The sequence below is a fragment of the Callorhinus ursinus genome, unplaced genomic scaffold (genome assembly GCF_003265705.2).
Source record: "Callorhinus ursinus isolate GAN/ISIS: 27379988/994484 unplaced genomic scaffold, GSC_fseal_2.0 scaffold115, whole genome shotgun sequence".
In the NCBI taxonomy this organism is placed as follows: Eukaryota; Metazoa; Chordata; class Mammalia; order Carnivora; family Otariidae; genus Callorhinus; species Callorhinus ursinus.
In genome coordinates, this window is record NW_027397177.1 from 82,649 (window position 1) to 101,021 (window position 18,373).

The window sequence follows — 18,373 nt, forward strand, 5'->3', positions numbered from 1 at the left end:
TTTATTTATTTATTTGAGAGAGAGAGAACGAGAGATAGAGAGGACGAGAGGGAAGAGGGTCAGAGGGAGAAGCAGACTCCCTGCTGAGCAGGGAGCCCGATGTGGGACTCGATCCCGGGACTCCAGGATCATGACCTGAGCTGAAGGCAGTCGCTCAACCAAGTGAGCCACCCAGGCGCCCTTGTCTAAGTCTTTTAAAAATTATTATGTCCTCCTAACTCCAAAGCTATATAACTAATTCCCTCTACTCCTATATTTTTCTATTTTCTTCAAAAGAACTTGGGACGCCTGGGTGGCTCAGTTGGTTAAGCGTCTGCCTTCGGCTCAGGTCATGATCCCAGGGTCCTGGGATCGAGCCCCAAGTCGGGCTCCCTGCTCAGCGGGGAGTCTGCTTCTATCTCTCCCTCTGCCTGCCACTTCCCCTGCTTGTGCTCACTCTCTCTCTCAAATAAATAAAATCTTTTTAAAAATTAAAAATAAAAGAAAATAAAACAACTCTTACAGGAGGTGGGTGGCTGGGTGGCTCAGTTGGTTGAGCATCCAACTCTTGATTTCAGCTCAGCTCATGATCTCAGGGTCGTGAAATCAAGCCCTACATCGGGCTCTGCACTCAGCGTGGAGTCTGCTTGTCCCTCTCCTTCTGCTCCTTCCCCTGCTTATGTGGGCTTTCTCTTTCTCCCTCACCCTCATATAAATAAGTAAAATCTTTAAAAAAAAAATTAACTCTTACTGGGCCTCCTGGGTGGCTCAGTTTGTAGAGCATGCAGCTCCTTTTTAAAATTTCTTTAGAGAGAGAACACACACATAAGCAGGGACAGGGAGACAGAGAGGGAGAATCTTAAGGAGGCTCCACACCCAGCATGGAGCCCAACACAGGGCTCGATTTCACGACTCCCAGAGATCACGACCTGAGCCAAAATCAAGAGTCATACACTTAGCAAACTGAGCCACCCAGGCGCCCTGAGCATGCAGCTCTTGATCTCAGGGTTGTGAGTTTGAGCCCCACACTGGTTGTAGAGATTACTTAAAAATAAAACCAGGGGGTGCCTGGGTGGCTCAGTTGGTTGAGTGTCTGCCTTCCACTCAGGTCAGGATCCCAGGGTCCTGGGATCAAGCCCCGAATTGGGCTCCCTCAGTGGGGAGTCTGCTTCTCTTCCCGCCACCCCTCCCCTGCTTGTGCACACTCTTGCGCTCTCTCTCAAATAAAATCTTTTTAAAAAGTGGGGGGGCGCACCTGAGTGGCTCAGTTGGGCATCAAACTCTTGATTTCTACTGGGGTCATGAGATCAAGTGCCGCCTCAGGTTCTGAACTCAGCACGAAGTCTGCTTGGGATTCTCTCTCCCCCTGCCTCCGCCCCAGCCCCTCCTCCTGCTCTCCTTCTCTCTCAAAAAAAAAGGAACTTTTACTAATCAGATATTGGATTTTCTGGACTAATTTTTCAATGGGTAAGAGCTCCTTCTTGCTCAATTGTTCCTTTTCACAGCGTTCTGTTCATGTTCAGAAAATAGACCATCTGTGTATGTGTATATATGTACATATTTTTCATTGTGGCAAAATACATATAAAATTTTAACCATTTTTAAGGACATGGATCCTGCTTTCAATTCTGAGCATATATGCAGAAGTGGAATTACTGGATCCTATGGTAGTTCTATTTTTAATTTTTTGAGGAACCACAATATTGTTTTCCACAGTGACGCACCATTTCACATTCCTACCAATTGCGCAAAAGCATTCCAACTTCTCCACGTCCCACCATCTGCACGTCCCCACCACATCCCCACTAGCACTTGTTTTGATAGCAGCCATCCTAATGTGTGTGAGGTGGTGTCTCGTGGTGGTTTTGATTTGTACTTTCCTAAAGAACAGTGATGTTGAGTACATTTTCATGTGCTTGTTGGCCATTTGTATGTCTTCTCTGAGAAAAGCAAAATCCTTTACCCATTTTTTTTTTAAGATTTTTATTTGTCAGAGAGAGAGAGAGAGAGCACGAGCAGGAGGGAGCGGGAGGCAGAGGGAGACGTAGGCTCCCCGCTGAACAAGGAGCCTGATGCGGGGCTCGATCCCAGGATCCTGGGATCATGACCTGAGCCAAAGGCAGATGCTTAAGCTACTGAGCCACCCAGGTGTCCCTCTTTTGCCCACTTTTTAATCAGATTTTTTTTTGTTGAGTTGTAGTTTTTTTATATATTCTGAATATTAGCCCTTCATCAGATATGATTTGCAAATATTTTTTCCCAATCCATAGCCTGCCTTTTCAGTCTGTTGAACATTTTTTTTTTAAGATTTTATTTATTCATGAAAGACAGAGAGAGAGAGGCAGAGGGAGAAGCAGGCTCCCAAGGAGCAGGCAGCCCAACACGGGACTCGATCCCAGGACCCTGGGATCATGACCTGAGCCGAAGGCAGACGCTTAACCATCTGAGCCACCCAGGCGCCCCAGTCTGTTGAATGTTTTAACACACTTTTAAATTTTGATGTAGCTCAATTTATCTATATTTTTCCTTTGTTGTCTGTCATGGGTACCACGTGTAAGAAATCACTGCCAAGCCCATGTCATGAAGCTTTTTTCCTATGTTTTCTTCTGAGTTTTATAGTTTTATCTGTTACACTTAGGTCTCTGACCCATGTTGGATTAATTTTTGTACACTAAGGAAAGGTTCTTTTGCATGTGGCTGTCCACTTTTCCCAGCACCATTTATTGAAAATACTATTCTTCCCTCCAACCACTGAACCATACCCTTGTGGAAAATAATTTGACCATATATATGAAGGTTTATTTCTGGGTTCTCTATTAAAGCCTAATAATAAACATAGTTGTGAGCCCTCCACCCCAACCCCCACCCTACTTCAGAACTCAAACATCAGCTGTAGGGTTGTTCTTCCCGGTCTTACTCCTCTGTCTCCTCCTCACCAGGGAGGAACCAGGAGCCCAAATTTTGTGTATCACCATTTTGCCATTTTTGTTTATCACACCCGGATGTACCTGTACATGAGACAATGGTCACTTTTGCTTGTCTTTATTGTGTTGTACTTTTTGGCAATTTGCCTTTGTCACCTACATGCTGCCCTTAAGATCCATTAATGTTGCTCCAAGGACCTACTATTCACTCACTGTTGTTGGTCCACAATATGCCATCATGTGAACACAGACATTTGGCCTGTTTCCAAGATATTAGTATGAAGAGTGCTGTAAGAATTTCTCTAGAGCTCCCCCAAATGGAAATCCTGGATCACAGAATATGAGAATGTTCAACTTTACAAGTTAATACCAGTTTTCCAAAGCAGGTGCATCAATTTATCCCCCTCACCAGCAGCAGATAAGATTTCCAAGTCACTCACATCCTCTCTAACACTGGTTTTGTTGATACCTTAATTTCTGCCAACAGACATCTTAATTTTTGCCAATCTAAATAACTGTAAAGTGGAATCTCACTGCAGCCTTGGAATTCTAATGAGGTTGAGTATCTTTTTATCTGTTTAACCACTGTTCTTATTAATTCTTCTGTGACATGGCTGAGTGTCTTTTGTCCATATGTAGGAGTTCTTTATATGCGCTGGACCATAATACTTTAAGGGCTATACATACTGCAAATTTATTTCCACTCTGTGGCTTGACTGTTCACATTCTTTACAGGTACCTTTTGAAAAAGGGAAGATTTTTTTTTTTTTAAGATTTTATTTATTCATTTGAGAGAGAGAGAGAGAGAGCGCACAGGGGGAGGGGCAGAGGGAGAAGGAGAAGCAGACACCCGCTGAGCAGATCTTAATTTTAATCTAGTAAAACTGGTCATTTTTATGTTAGAGTTGATTATTTTTGTGACTTTAAAAAAACCCTTTCCTATTACCAAGGTCATAATATTCTCCTACACTGTGTTCTAGAAGTTTTTCTCCAATTAACCTGAAACTGATTTTTCTGTACATTATGTATACATTCTTTCCCAACTGTCACAGCGCTAGGACTGAGGAACCTATCCTCTGCCCGGTGATATGTAATTCTACCTGTGCCATATATAGTTTCTCAGGTCTGTTTTTGGCAGCTCTTCTGTTGCACGGGCCAATCTGTGCTTCCCTGAGCCAACAATAATGTAAGCCTTGACACGGGTAAGGCAACTGCTCACACCTTACTCTTCTTCAGTGTCCTACAATATTAGGAGTTTATTCTTCTACACATTTTAAAACTGACTCGTCACATTTCCCAAAAGCCCCTTTGGAGATGCACTGACTCCACAGATCAATATAAGGCCGCTTCACCATGCTGAGTCTTCCTAGCCAAGAATATCTTGTCTCTATTTATTCAAATCTTCTTTAATGTCTCTTAATAAAGTTGTACATTTTTCTCCATTAAAAAATTTTATCCCTCTTATGTTAGTTCCCATTTACATCAAAGATGGTTTGGTCAGAAGAACAGAAACCATGGTAGGTATTTCAAAAATAAAGGAGTTTAACACAGGGCATTAGGTACTTTCAGAACAACCGAAGAGGCTGGAGTGTGCACAAAAGTGAGCCACCTCCAGCCTTCCACTCCCCCTCCGCAGTTGCAGTCCAGAGTCAGGAAGCCGCCCACAGGACAGGACACCGCAGAAAACCTCTGCCAACCACAGCTGCCCCGCAGCCCTGCGACGGCTGGCCAGAGGAGGCTATGGAGCCGCTGTACTCACTCACCTCGGCCTAAGCCCATGCACCCCCCCCACACGACTGCCAGGGGAAGGAGGAGTCCACCTCCCTTCTACCTTCCAAACTGCATGGGAAGGATCTCCTGGGCTAAGTGATAGCCCAAGCCTGCTGGCAGTGGGGTCTGAATAAGAAAGCTCCAGCCCTCCAGCCCTGGAAATGCAGGCAATATATTAGATGCCCAGGGGCGCCTGGGTGGCTCAGTCGTTAAGCATCTGCCACCGGCTCAGGTCGTAATCCCAGGGTCCTGGGAGCCCTGCATCGGGCTCCCTGTTCGGCGGGAAGCCTGCTTCTCCCTCTCCCACTCCCCCTGCTTGTGTGCCCTCTCTCGCTGTGTCTCTCTCTGACAAATAAATAAAATCTTTAAAATATATATATACATATTAGATACCCAGACTCTAGCACACCACCCATTTCCTATCTTCCAAAAACATGCTGGAATTACTGGTCTGCTGTTCCATCTTTTCCCATTTTATATCTTCTGTATCTTCTGTACTCTTTTACTATCATTTTAGCAGGCTTTCAGAAGGACAATGCGATAATCTCGTAAGGTCCTTCCAGACGTCCTGAAGCCCATGTTCAAAATCCTGACCAAGCATGGCCAGGGCTTCCCACAGGTTTATTTAAACTCTCCCCATATACAGGAAGGCCACAGCAAAGGTAGTTATCAGCTAACTCCCTGTCCACACTCCCCTCCCCACTAACAAAGATTTTTCTTTTTCTTTTTTTTTTTTTTGGTAGGGGAGAGTGTTAAAATGAGGATTTAACATATTCATGTTGTTTTTTAAAAATTAATTTAAAAAAATGAAAATATGACAAAATTTCAGCAATTATTGATGATTAGGGAAGTAAGAAACAAGTACTATACTTATTCCTTGTATATTTTCATAACTTACATTTCTCAGAACCCCAGAGATCAAAGCTTATCGCCACCTGGATCATGGCATGGCACTACATCATGGTACCGACACGGTACCAGAACCAAGGGGCAGCCAGGAGTGAGCCAGGAGGTCTGACAGCGCCTTAGCCCTCCCACCCCTCTTCAAACACTCCTTGGTCCTGTCAGGGCTCTGTGAGTTTCCACACACTGCCATGATCATTGTGCCCTCAGTGGCTAGGGCCCGGAGCACACCATCCACTCAGAACCCCAGGCTCCTGTCGGATAGACTTTATTTCTCTGTTTGGGGAGAAAATATGGCAACCTTTGTAACCTCAAATCAACACTTGTGCTGAACGACTTGTGACCTCCTGTGCCAGGCCATGTGGCCCAGAAGAGAAATAAAATCCAGTCCCTGCCTTTATCAAGTCCACAGTGGATGGAGAGATAAACAAGATGAACTAGAGTGCCTACCATTGTTTTCAGTACCTACACAACAGAACAGTTATTACACACAACCTTAAAAGCTAAGCCAGAAGGCACTTTGAGATCAGCAAGTAAGTCATCCTTCCATTTGAAAGCCAGCCAAGAATCATTTGGTTCTTTGTTCAGAATATTCTCTAGGAGGCTGGATATGAAGTCTCATCCCATAAGGCAGACCCAGGGAAGCTCCCAGTCACAACCACTGGTCCTCAGCAGCTGACAGAACATGAAGCATCAGCATCCCAAGCACGGGGTAGTTCATGCTCTCCAGGCTGTGACCTAAGGAAGGAGCAGGTGGGCTTCCAGACACACAGGGCTGCCCAGCTGCCACCATTCAAACTCATTTGGAAAGGCAAGTACCTCAACCAGAGACATGCATAATCCAATGAACAAGCTCCAGGGATAATTGGGATCCCCTCTAAAGGCCATCTTTTCAGGTAGTCTGACCAGACCACCTCTGCTTATTTTGGAACCCCCTTCAAAGAACTGTCCCAAGCTCAAATGTCACCTTGTATGTGATACCCTACCTGATCCCCATGGTTGAAGGTAACTGGTTTTTCTTCAGTACCTGACCCACAGGAATTACAACACTCCTTCCATTTACTGAATGTTAAAAAGGACCTCCGTCCTAGGCCAGGTCACACTTAGGAAGAGGACAGGTCTCCTGCTTTCGGGGAACTCATAGTCTGGAAGGAGAGATCAAGCATGGGCACAGGTAATGGTGAGAAATACCGGTGGTTCTAGATGCTGTCAGAGAGAGAGAAGAGGTGCTGGCAGAAACCAACTTCCATCTGAAGGCCCAGAGATGTCTACGTGTTGTGGTATCATCTGAGCCAAGCCCTGAAGGACAGGTAAGATCTGCCCACATGAAAACAGAACAAGAGGATCCCAGGAAAAAAAGAAAGGCATGAATGAAGAATGTGGCTAGGAAATTCATCATGGGTGGGCACAGGAAACAGGCCAGCGGAGCCACTAAGGTGAAAATAGAAATACATCAGGTTGGTAAAGTAGAACCAAACCAGAATGTCAAGAAATTTAAATGCCAGGCTGAAGAGTTATTAGATCTGAGGTTCTCAAGGTAGAATAAAAACACCTTCTTCTTAGGGGCATTATTGGTGCTACCTGGGTCTTAAAACAAATTAGTGTGTGTGTCACCCACACATGCACGGGCAAATGCAAGATACTACATCTTCCATCCTAACCCAAAAGAACCAGGGATGCAGCAAACATCATTACTCATGAGGTGTATTATACTCCCTGAGGGTGCTGGGGCAGAAACCAAACGGAGAACCAACAGTTTAGACTTTCTGTTGCATCTGCATAGATCTTTAGAAGTCCATGCATTGTCAGAAGAAAACCCCCAAATGAAAAATTACTAGGGACTGAGTGAGCAGAATGGGTTGGCAGAGCCAAAGCCAGTCTAATGACACTCAACAGGACTCTAGCCAGGTCTCAAAAAGCACCTACCTCCAAAGCCAGGCAAAAGGGCACCACATTTCAGGGGCGCTGCTCTCAGGGCTGGCAGTGCCAACCGAAACGTGGCATCCTGGACACCCCTCTTGCCTCACCCCGGCCCTGACCCTGCAACCTTGCAAATTCTGGGATCTGCCTGCGTTGGGCATCTATTTTTAAAGAGAGAGAGACGGAGAGAGGGGAGGGGGCCAGCTCAATATAAGCTTCCAGTGAGTAGATCCAGCACAGGCTGCAGTGGATGCCATCCCCCCCCCTCCTGGAAGCATAATCACGCAGCTGTGATGGAGCGGCAGGGCCCCGGGCAACTGCCTGCCCGACACACTCACCTGGACAGTCGGCTTCGTCGCTCTCATCCTCACAAGTCACCCAGCCGTCACACTGCCAGGGGAGGGGGATGCACTGGATGGCGCCGCTGCGACAGGCAAACTGCCCGGGGTTGCACCGCAGCTCTGTGGAACCAAAGGGCAAGAGGCCGTTGAGGAAGCGGCAGCAGCAAAGGGGACCTGGGATGGCCAGGCCTGCCGCCACCCGGGGCCCAGAAGCGTGGCCCAACACAGGCAGCCTGCCCACAGCCCGCCTCCTCAGGGGCCTGCACACGGGCCCCAAGGAGGAGCCAAGAGCTGTGCCCACAACAACACGAGTCCCCAGAGCAATGCATCCCCAAGACATCAGTCTTTATGTGCCACCTCAAACACACCTGACACGCTTCTGCTCTGAGTTGGGCTCTGCGCCAGACTACAGAGGTCACAAGAGGGCACACCTCCCACCTCGGGAGGGATTCTGGGTCAACAAGACACACACACACACACACACACACTTCTGACAAAGAACACACACACACACACACTTCTGACAAAGAACGAACACACACACACACTTCTGACAACACACACACACTTCTGGCAAACACACACACACACACTTCTGACAAAGAACGAACACACACACACACACTTCTGACAAAGAATGAACACATACACACACACACTTCTGACAAAGAGCAAATCAGGAGGGTGCACCACAGGAGTGCTCAAACAGCATGAAGGAAGGAGAAACTGCCTACACCTGAGGGGCTCTGGAATCCTTCTGAAAGGAGGTGGGATGTAAAGAGGGTTCCCAAGGCAGGTGGATGGTTTCAACAGACATATATAACGTAACGGGAAGGGAGAAAACATTCCAGAAAAAGTAAAGCTTACGGAATATCTTAGGGCAGGAAAACATGCCAAGCAGACGGTATGCGACAGACGGGGAATCACTGGAGGTAAGATGAGAAATATAAAAAGAGTAAGACTATGGAGGCTCTGAGGGTAAGATAATTCTGACCTTACCGGAAATGTTATAGGACGCCAGACATTATTTAGTCAGTAACTAACATGATGAGATCTGTGTTTTAAGCAAGGTAGAACTGACAATGGTTTCTGGAAGCAATTGTAATAGGGGAACCACACAAAAAATATCAACTCAGTAAAGTGAGGACCTGAATTGAGGCAGGGGTTGGCAAATTATAGCCTTCGGGTCAACTCCTGCCCTTCCCACTTGTTTTTTAAATAAAGCTTTATTGGAACACAGCCACAAATATGTACCGGCTGTGGCTGCTTTTGAGCTACAACAACAGAGTTGAGACTGATGACTAAGAGAAACTAAATGACCTGCACAGGCAAAACTATTTACTCTGGCTCTTCAAACCAGACTTGTGAAGTGACGTGACAGCTGCTACATGGGCAAACATGGAACCAAGGAAAAGCACTGAGGTGTGAGGGATGAAGTCCTGCACACTAACCTGGTAACAGAGGAAGAAGAAACAGAGCTCTCTTACTATGGTCCTGCTCCCTCTGTGGTCTTCCTTATTCTGGAATCATTCCACTGAAATCCAGAAAGAAAAAGGAACTATTCCCACCCCTGGGTCCTGTCCCATCACTGGCCTAAGTAACCAGAGCCAATCATCACTCTAACCAAGGTAGATGAGCCCACCAAATCAGATAGGACATAGAAGCTAGGCCTGAGCCCTCCCCTCACCACCACCCCGGGACGGCCACACAGGACATTGTGTACCATAGTGTTAGTACCTTCACGAGAGAGCCTCTTCAGAGTGCTCTGCAAGGAGAGACAACCCACATCCCCCCACAAGGGTCAGGCATATGTCTGAGAGTCTTCCACTGTGAGGTAGGGAAGGGAGGAAGGGCCAGGGAAAGGAATCATGAATCCAGTGTTCACTCTTCTCTACCTGCCACTACACACTGTGGTAAATCAATCAATCTAACCATAAGGAAAGCCTTTGTTAAATATATGACAGACAAAAGAATCACAATGCTGTATATTTTATAAAGGCTTCCAGCCAAGATGGAGTTATAGGGATAAATTTAACTGCCCACCTGAAACAACTGGGAGAAAAAAAGAAGGGGGACAAAATATTAGAAAACACCAGTTCTCCAGACACTGACATCAAGCAACAAAGAATAGTGATCCCTAAGTCAGGGAGCATGTGAGGTAAGCCTTAAGGCCTCAAGAACATTTCCAGCCTACAAAGCAAGGAGAAGTACTCCAGGGGGTGCAGAAGACTCTTGGAGTAAGTGGATGCAGCTAAAAACTGGGGGAAACCAAGGCAGGGAGCACTCACAGGACAGCTCCCAGGAGTCCTGGAGAAGAGAGAGCGGCATAAAAGTAAGACTCCAGAGATCTAGAGAGGAACCCCTCAGGGAATGAAGCAGAGTACTGATCAGTGTGTGGTGTGAGGAAACTACCCCAGGCCACCCTAAAGGGTAACTGGGAAACAATAATTGAAGTTCGGCAGGACCACAAACAGTGCCTGTTCTCAGGAGCCAGTCTGGAAAAGCTCATAACTTGTGGGGCACTGAGTCAAGTACTCAGAAGAGTCCTGCCTTGTTAGTGGAGACAAATAAAACTCCAGACTAAACGCAGCCTAACAACAATTAAAAGCAACAGCTGAAAGGTTCAAACTGTTTCCAAGTCACATCCTAGAACAAACCTCAAGAATATTTATAGGAATGCAAAAATACGCAGTAACCAAAAAAGGCAAAATTCACGTCTGGCATGCAATAAAAAAATTACCAGACATGCAAAGAAACAGGAAATTAGGACCAAAATGAAAAAAAATCAATCAAAACTGACTCAGAAAAGGTACAAATGATAGAGTAGACAAGGACATTAAAGTTAAAACTGTGTCACAAATGCTCAAGAAGCTAGAGGAAGGGGCACCTAGGTGGCTCGTTGTTAGGCGTCTGCCCTTGGCTCAGGTTGTGATCCCAGGGTCCCGGGATCGAGCCCCGCATTGGGTTCCCTGCTCGGCAGGAAGCCTGCTTCTCCCTCTCCCACTCCCCCTGCTAGTGCTCCCTCTCTGGCTGTGTGTCTCTCTCTGTCAAATAAATAAATAAAAATCTTAAAAAAAAAAAAGAAGCTAGAGGAAAAATCAAACATGTTCAGTAGATATGGAAGATTTTAAGAAAGAAACAAATCCACTGCCTAGAGATGAAAACTGCAAGGCATAGGACGAACAGATTCAGTTTTACAGAGGAAAAGACGAATACTTGAAGACAACAGAAACTCTAAAACACCGGGAAAAAAAGGCTAGAAAACAATGAACTGTGAGCTGTGTGATACACAGACTTGGGAGGCAGGGAGACAGACAAAATATTTGAAAAAACAATGACAAAAACATTTCCCAATCTGATGAAAACCCACAGACCCAAGCCACTCAGTGAACCCCAAACATAACAGAAAAAAAACTACTCCAAAGCACATCATGATCAAATTCCTTAAAACCAGTGATAAAGAGAAAATCTTAAGAGTAGCCAGAGAAAAAAGACGTATTCTGCAGAGGAAAACAAACATGACAGCAGATTTCTCGTTAGAAACGATACAAGCTGAAAGATGGTGGAGCGACATTTTTAAATTCTGAAAACAAAAAAAGTAGTCAACCTAGAATTTTTTAAAGCAAAAACATGGGGGCGCCTGGGTGGCTCAGTCGTTGAGCATCTGCCTTCGGCTCAGGTCATGATCTCAGGATCCTGGGATCGAGCCTCACACTGGGCTCCCTGCTCCGTGGGGAAGCCTGCTTCTCCCTCTCCCACTCCCCCTGCTTGTGTTCCCTCTCTCGCTGTGTCTCTCCCTGTCAAGTAAATAAATAAAATCTTTAAAAAAAAATAAAAAAATAAAAATAAAGCAAAAACATGTATCCTATATTGCGGAAGCAGAACTTTGAGAACACCAGCACAAAAGCTGGGAAGGGAGGAGGAAAAGCACACCATTTCAAGGCTTAAAGCAGTCTGTCATGTGAAGGTCAACTGGAGGATATTCAAGATGAATGCCACAAAGCCAGCACAAGAGTTTTAACAAATAAGCCAACGAAGATGACAAAATGGATAAAAACACTCAATCCAAAAGGCAGAAGGAAAGAGAAAAGGAAACAGATGGTACAAATAGAAAACAAATGACAAAATGGCAAATTTTAATTAATTTTGCCTTAATAAACAGATGAGGTGATCTAAACACCTCAGTTAAAAAGCAGAATTTGTCACACAGGTTAAAAAACAAGACCCAGTTACATATTGTCTAAAAGAAACCCACTTTAGGGGCGCCTGGGTGGCTCAGTCGTTAAGCGTCTGCCTTCGGCTCAGGTCATGATCCCAGGGTCCTGGGATCGAGCCCCACAACAGGCTCCCTGCTCCGCGGGAAGCCTGCTTCTCCCTCTCCCACTCCCCCTGCTTGTATTCCTCTCTCGCTGTGTCTCTGTCAAATAAATAAATAAGAGATTTAAAATATGAAGGAAAAACTGCTATCACAGACAAATTCACAACTAATTTCCATCCCCTCTCTCAATAACTGAAAGGAGAAGCAGACAGGAAATCAGCAAAGATACAGATAACCTGAACAACACCAACTGACATTTCCAGAACTCTCCAACCAACAGCAGAATACACATTCTTTTCATAAGTGTATATAGCATTTACCATAATAGATAATATTATGGGCCATAGAACAAATTGCCAATAAATTTATGATTCAAAGCATACAGAGGATTTGTTTGGCTACAAAAGAATTAAATGAAAAATCAATGGCAGAAAGATATCTGGAAAAGCCCCGGACTATATGGAAACAACTGACACACTTCCAAATAGCCTACCGGTCAAAGAAGAAATGAAAAGGGAAATTAGAAAGCATTTTAAATTGATGAAAATTTGTGGGATGCAACTAAAACAGTTCCCAGAGGCAAATGTAATGCATTAAACTCCTGTTATCAAAAAAGAAGGTCTCAAATCAGTAATCTCAGCTTCTTCTTTAAGAAATTAGAAAAGCAAAGCAGATGAAACCCAAAGCAAACAGCAGAAAAGAAAAAATGAAGATCGGAGTGGAAATATACAAAACAGAATATTAGAGAAAATAATGAAAACAAAAGCTGTTTTTCTACAAGATTAATAACATTGATAAACCTCTACTCAACCTAGTCAGGAAACAAATTAAGAACACAAAATAGCACCGTCAGAAGAGAGATGTCATCACTAGGATTTCAGAGATATTAAAAAGGATAATAAAGAATGGGAGAATAATAAGGCAATAGTACAAACAACTTTGTATCAGTAAGTTTGACAACTTAGATAAAATAAATTCCCTGAAAGGCACAAACTACCAAAGCTCACTCAAAAAGGCAGCCCAGACACCTGTGTAACCTTATAGCTACGTAAGAAACTGAATTTTTAGTTGAGACCTAAGAAAACTCCAGACCCAGATGGCTTCACTGGAAAATTCTACCACATTTAAGGAAGAAATAAGATCAATTCTTTTTTCCTAAGAATTTATTTATTTATTTATTTGAGAGAGAGAGCAGGGGAAGGAGCAGAGGAGGAGAGAATCCCAAGCAGATCCCACGAAGCTGAGTGTGGAGCCTGTAGTGGGGCTCAATCCCACAACCCCAAGACCACAACCTGAGCTGAAACCAAGAGTCAGATGCTCAACCAATTGCACAACCCAGGCGCCCCAAAATAAGACCAATTCTACACAAATTGTTCCAGAAATTAAAATATTTAAAATTACCTTAACAGTATCAAAAAAATAGGAAATACTCAGGGATAAATCTAATGACAGATGACAAGTCCTATACATTGAAAATTACAGAATATTGCTAAGAGAAATTTTTTAAAGACCTAAACCCATGGGGACATAATGAAGTGTTCATGGATCAATAGACCCAATGTCGTTAAGACACCAATTCTAGGGGCACTGGCGTGGCTCAGTTGGTTGAGTGACTCTTGGTTTCAGTTCAGGTCATGATCTCAGGGTCCTGGAATCGAGGCCCACATTGGGCTCCCCACTCAGTGGGGAGTCTGCTTGAGGATGTTCTCTCTCCCTCTCCCTGCTCAGGCTCTCTTGCTCTAAAATAAATAAATCTTAAAAAAAAAAGATACCCATTCTACCCACATCCATCTACAGATTCAATGCAATCCCAATCAATATTCCAGCAGGCCTTTTTGTAGAAATTGACAAACTGACTCTAAGATTCAAACGAAAATGCAAAGGACTTAAAATACCCCAAACAACTTTGGAAAGGAAGAACAAAGTTGGAAGACTTGTACTATTTGACTTCAAGAATTACTGTAAAGGTACAGTAATCAAGATAGTGTGCCATAAGCATCAAAGACAAGCATCAAGATCAATTGAACCAGAGTAGAGTCTAGAAATAGGCCCACATATGTGGTGGTGATTTACAACCAAGGTACAAAGGCAATTCCCTGGAGAAAGAACAGTCCTTTCAACAAATGGTCCTGGGACAACTGTGGATATCCATCAAAAAATAAAGAAAGAAGAAAGAATTTTGATCCATTCCTTATACCGAAGCCTAACTCAAAATAGATCATAGACCTAAAATTATAAAACTTAAAAGAAAACACAGGAGAAAATCTTTGTGACATTGGGCTAGACAAAGATTTCTTAGATATGAATAGCCAAAGTACGATCCAAAAAAGAAAAAGTTGACAAACTGGACTTCATCAAAATTGAGAACTTTTCTTCTTCAAAGACACTGTGAAGAGAATGAAAAGACAACTCACATACTACGAGGAAACATTTGTAAATCAAGTATCTGATAAAGGCTTGTACCCAAAATATATAAAGCACCCTCAAATTTCAGTAATAATAAAACCCACGTAATTTTAAAGTGGCAAAATATTTTAAAGGACATTTAACCAAAGAAGATACACAGATGGCACATAAGCACATAAAAGATACTCAACATTAGTCATTAAGGAATTGCAAATTTAAACCAAAATGAGATACCATTACATACTTATTAGAATGGCCAAAATTAAAAAGAATGGTGATACCAAAATAAGTGAATGGATAAACAAATCGCAATATAGTGGACTATTTACTCAGCAATAAAAAGGAATGAGCCGGGCACCTGGGTGGCTCAGTCAGTTAAACAGTCTGCCTTCAGCTCAGGTCATGATCCCGGGGTCCTGAGATCCAGTCCCGCATGGGGGTCCCTGCTCAGCGGGGAGCCTGCTTCTCCCTCTACCCTCCCCGCCCCCCGGCCGCTCATGCTCACTCTCCCTCACCAAAAAAAAAAAAAAAAAAAAAGGAATGAGCTGTTGATACATGCAGGAACATGTTTTTTTAAAAAAGCGGCCACCTACAGAGTTTTTGCGAAACCTTGTCCTAGAGTGTAAGTGTAGGGATAAATTTTTATCCTCCACCCCATACCCAACACCCAGCACAGAGGGGCACTCACTAAATGTCAGATGAACCAAACTGCTCAAAGATCTTCCTCTATTCTTTAAGTCTATAACAAAGTGTCAACAGTCCTCTGATACCCCCAGGGAAGGTTCTCTCCCTTCCTGACTCACCTGTAGTGCAGGGACGTTTCTGACAGCAATCCAATGTGTGAGTTACTGGTAAAATACATGTGAATCACTCATTCAAAAAATATCTACCAAGTGCCACTTTGTGCCAGGCAACTCTCCGATCCGGGGCCAGTGTGGTAAACAAAGCAGGTAGACCTGGGACATGACAGAGCTTGCCTCATGTGGCGGGGACTGACACACAGTCAGTTGCTTGGTAGGTCAGCCAGCAATTCTGATGGGTCTCATTGGCATAACTCAAGCTGCAAATCAACATTCCTTTTTCCTCTTCTCCCTCAAGATCCTCTCCGGTCCCTTTGTAAAGCGTCCGGCATGATTTCTGCCACATCTAAAGTTGTTCAAAAATAGTAACCCCCTCTGCCCACTACTGGCTTTGCCAAGGGCCTGCCCCAAACCTCTTGGGATGCCTATCTCCTGGCCAGCAAATGGGAGACACAGGCAGGCCCTTCCTAGCCAAGGGATTGTTGACACTTTTCAAAATAAGCCATGCCCTAACTATGTAAGTGCAAGGCCACAGAACCAAAATGAGAACTTCTTTTCACTAAGCAGTTCTCAAATGTTTTCATTCCCAAACCCCTTTATGCGCCTGACATTTCTGAGGACCCCAAAGATCTTCGGTTTATGTGGGTTATATCTATCAACGTGTACTGTATTAGAAATTAAAACCAAGAAATTTTGTAAACACCAGGTTCCCAAATATACACTCAAAAGGTTAAAACACATACGACCCAGCAATTCCACTCCTAGCTCTATGTCCTGTACAAAAGGGGTGAAGGCAGGGACTCAGACACCTGTGTGCTGGTGCTCGCAGCAGCATTACTCACAATCGCCAAGAGGTGGAAACAACCCAAGCATTCACCAACAGATGAATGAACAAACATGTGGTGTATCTATTCAATGGAATATTATCAGGTCATAAAAAGGTAACTCTGACACAGGCTACAACACGGATGGACCTTGAGGACATTCTGCTCAGTGAAACAAACCAGACACAAAAGGGCAAATACTGTACGATTCCACTTATATGAGGTGCCCTAGAGGAGTCAAATTCAGACACAGAAAGGAGTGCAGAAATTACCAGGGGCTAGGGGGAGGGGGAATGGAGAGTTGTCTAATGGGGATAGAGTTTCAGTTTGGGAAGATGAGAAGAATTCTGGAGAGGTATGGTGGGGACAGTGGCACGGCAGTGTCAATGTACACTTAAAAATGGTTAAAGTGGTAAATTTCATGTTATGTGGATTTTACCACCACATTTATTTATTTATTTATTTATTTATTTATTTATTTATTTAACAGGGAGAGAGAAAGCGAGAGAGGGAACACAAGCAGGGGGAGTGGGAGAGGGAGAAGCAGGCTTCCCACTGAGCAGGGAGCCCGATGCAGGGCTCGATCCTAGGACCCTGAGATCATGACCTGAGCCGAAGGCAGTCGCTTAACCAACTGAGCCACCCAGGCGCCCCTTTACCACCGCTTTTTAAAAAAATCCTTTAAAAAAGACAGACAGAGAGGGAGAGAGAATACCAAGCACGCAGCCCATGAGCCATCAGTCACCTGTCAAGTCGCCTCTGGCAATGCCACTGAGCACTGGTGAGAGAGAGACAGAGGCTAACGACCCCTTGCTATTATTATGGAAATGGTTTTGACCTCGCAGAGCCCCCAGAGACATGCAATGTTTGGGAATTAGAGGATTCGGGCCCTAGAAATTTAGAAGCCTCTGCAATACAGATTCTTTCTCTGGATTCAATTTCTTCTTTGTCAGCAAGCCTTGGCCTCATTTTAAATTATGTAAGCTGAGCTGTCTCAAATTACTGTGTGAAATTTAGTATGCGGCCTTAATTGTTTGGAATTGACTTCTCCTAACATCTGCCCACAGAGAAATAGAGGAAGACAGGGAACAGCGGAAGCACACATGTCCACAACCACAAAGCTCAGGAAATCGAAAATCTCCAGCCAGGAAATGCAAGAGAGAATTGCATCCCTATCTCCTCCCACTGCCCCCAGCTGGATCCAGTGGTCTGCACAGAGCAGAGGTGCATCTTCAGACACAGCCCTCCATGCTGGGGTGCCCACCCAGGGACCAGGAGGCCCCAGTCTCCCAGCAGACCTGCTCCCAGCTGGGCAGTGCAGCCTCCGTCAGACCACTCAGACATTCTTCCCTGGAAAGAGCAACAGCTGTTTCCCAGAGGGGCTGTCCCCTCGGTCTCATTTCACCCCCTCCCTACCAAGGCAGGACCGGGACAGGGATATTTATCTGGTACCACACTAACATACCAGCGGCAGAAGGGAGAGAGGATCTGAAAATAAGGCTCTGCGTTGTGACAGGACAGGTCTAGGAGAATGGTTCCCATGGGATGCTGGGTCCTGTCCAGCACGTCAGGAACTGGTGTTCCCTGGCTGGAACTTGGGCCAGGAACGTTGCTCTGGACACCTTTAGGAGGGAACAGAGATCACTGTTGACCACACAGATCACTAAAATACAAAACACGGCATACCTGCCGAGAGGGCCTTCTGAAGTAGAGTTACCTGTGTCCTCAGGTAAGAAGATAAGAATAAGGGGTTTGAACAGGCACGTGCACCACCAGAGACCACAGGGAAAGGCCTATAGGTCAAGGGTGCCGCCTGGACAAGTGCCACCAAAGCAGGAAAGGAACTCTCTGCTTGGCTGGGGCTCAGCAGGAAATCAAACCAAAAGGCACTGGGGGGGCAAGCTGGCTTCATGGGATGTGCTATGGCTCCAGTGGAGACCTTCAGCAGAACACCAATCAGCAGCAGGACAGAGAATGGTTCTGGGAGGGCAGAACTAGGAGATGGGGACAGCATTACCAGACATTCGGAACATTTCCCAGGAGATCATTCTAGAATAAAGTGTGATTAAATGAGAAACTCATTGCCTTCTCTACAGTGCTCTAAATGCCATTTGTCCTTTCATGAGGCGAAGGGCCACTTCCATCCAGCCTTCTCCCAACGATCCCTCCACTCAGGTTCTTGGGACCC

The 18,373-nt window shown here is 44.8% G+C and overlaps 1 protein-coding gene across 3 annotated transcripts in view; it reads right to left on the bottom strand.

Moving 5' to 3' along the window:
* Nucleotides 1–18,373, bottom strand: part of DGCR2 (DiGeorge syndrome critical region gene 2) — an 81,935-nt gene that overhangs the window by 44,795 nt on the left and 18,767 nt on the right. For all 3 annotated transcript variants that reach the window (XM_025858043.2, XM_025858042.2, XM_073889694.1), the window contains exon 2: nucleotides 7,835–7,957. In XM_025858043.2, the coding sequence (XP_025713828.1) occupies nucleotides 7,835–7,957 (123 nt within the window). The remainder of the gene's footprint in view (nucleotides 1–7,834; nucleotides 7,958–18,373) is intronic.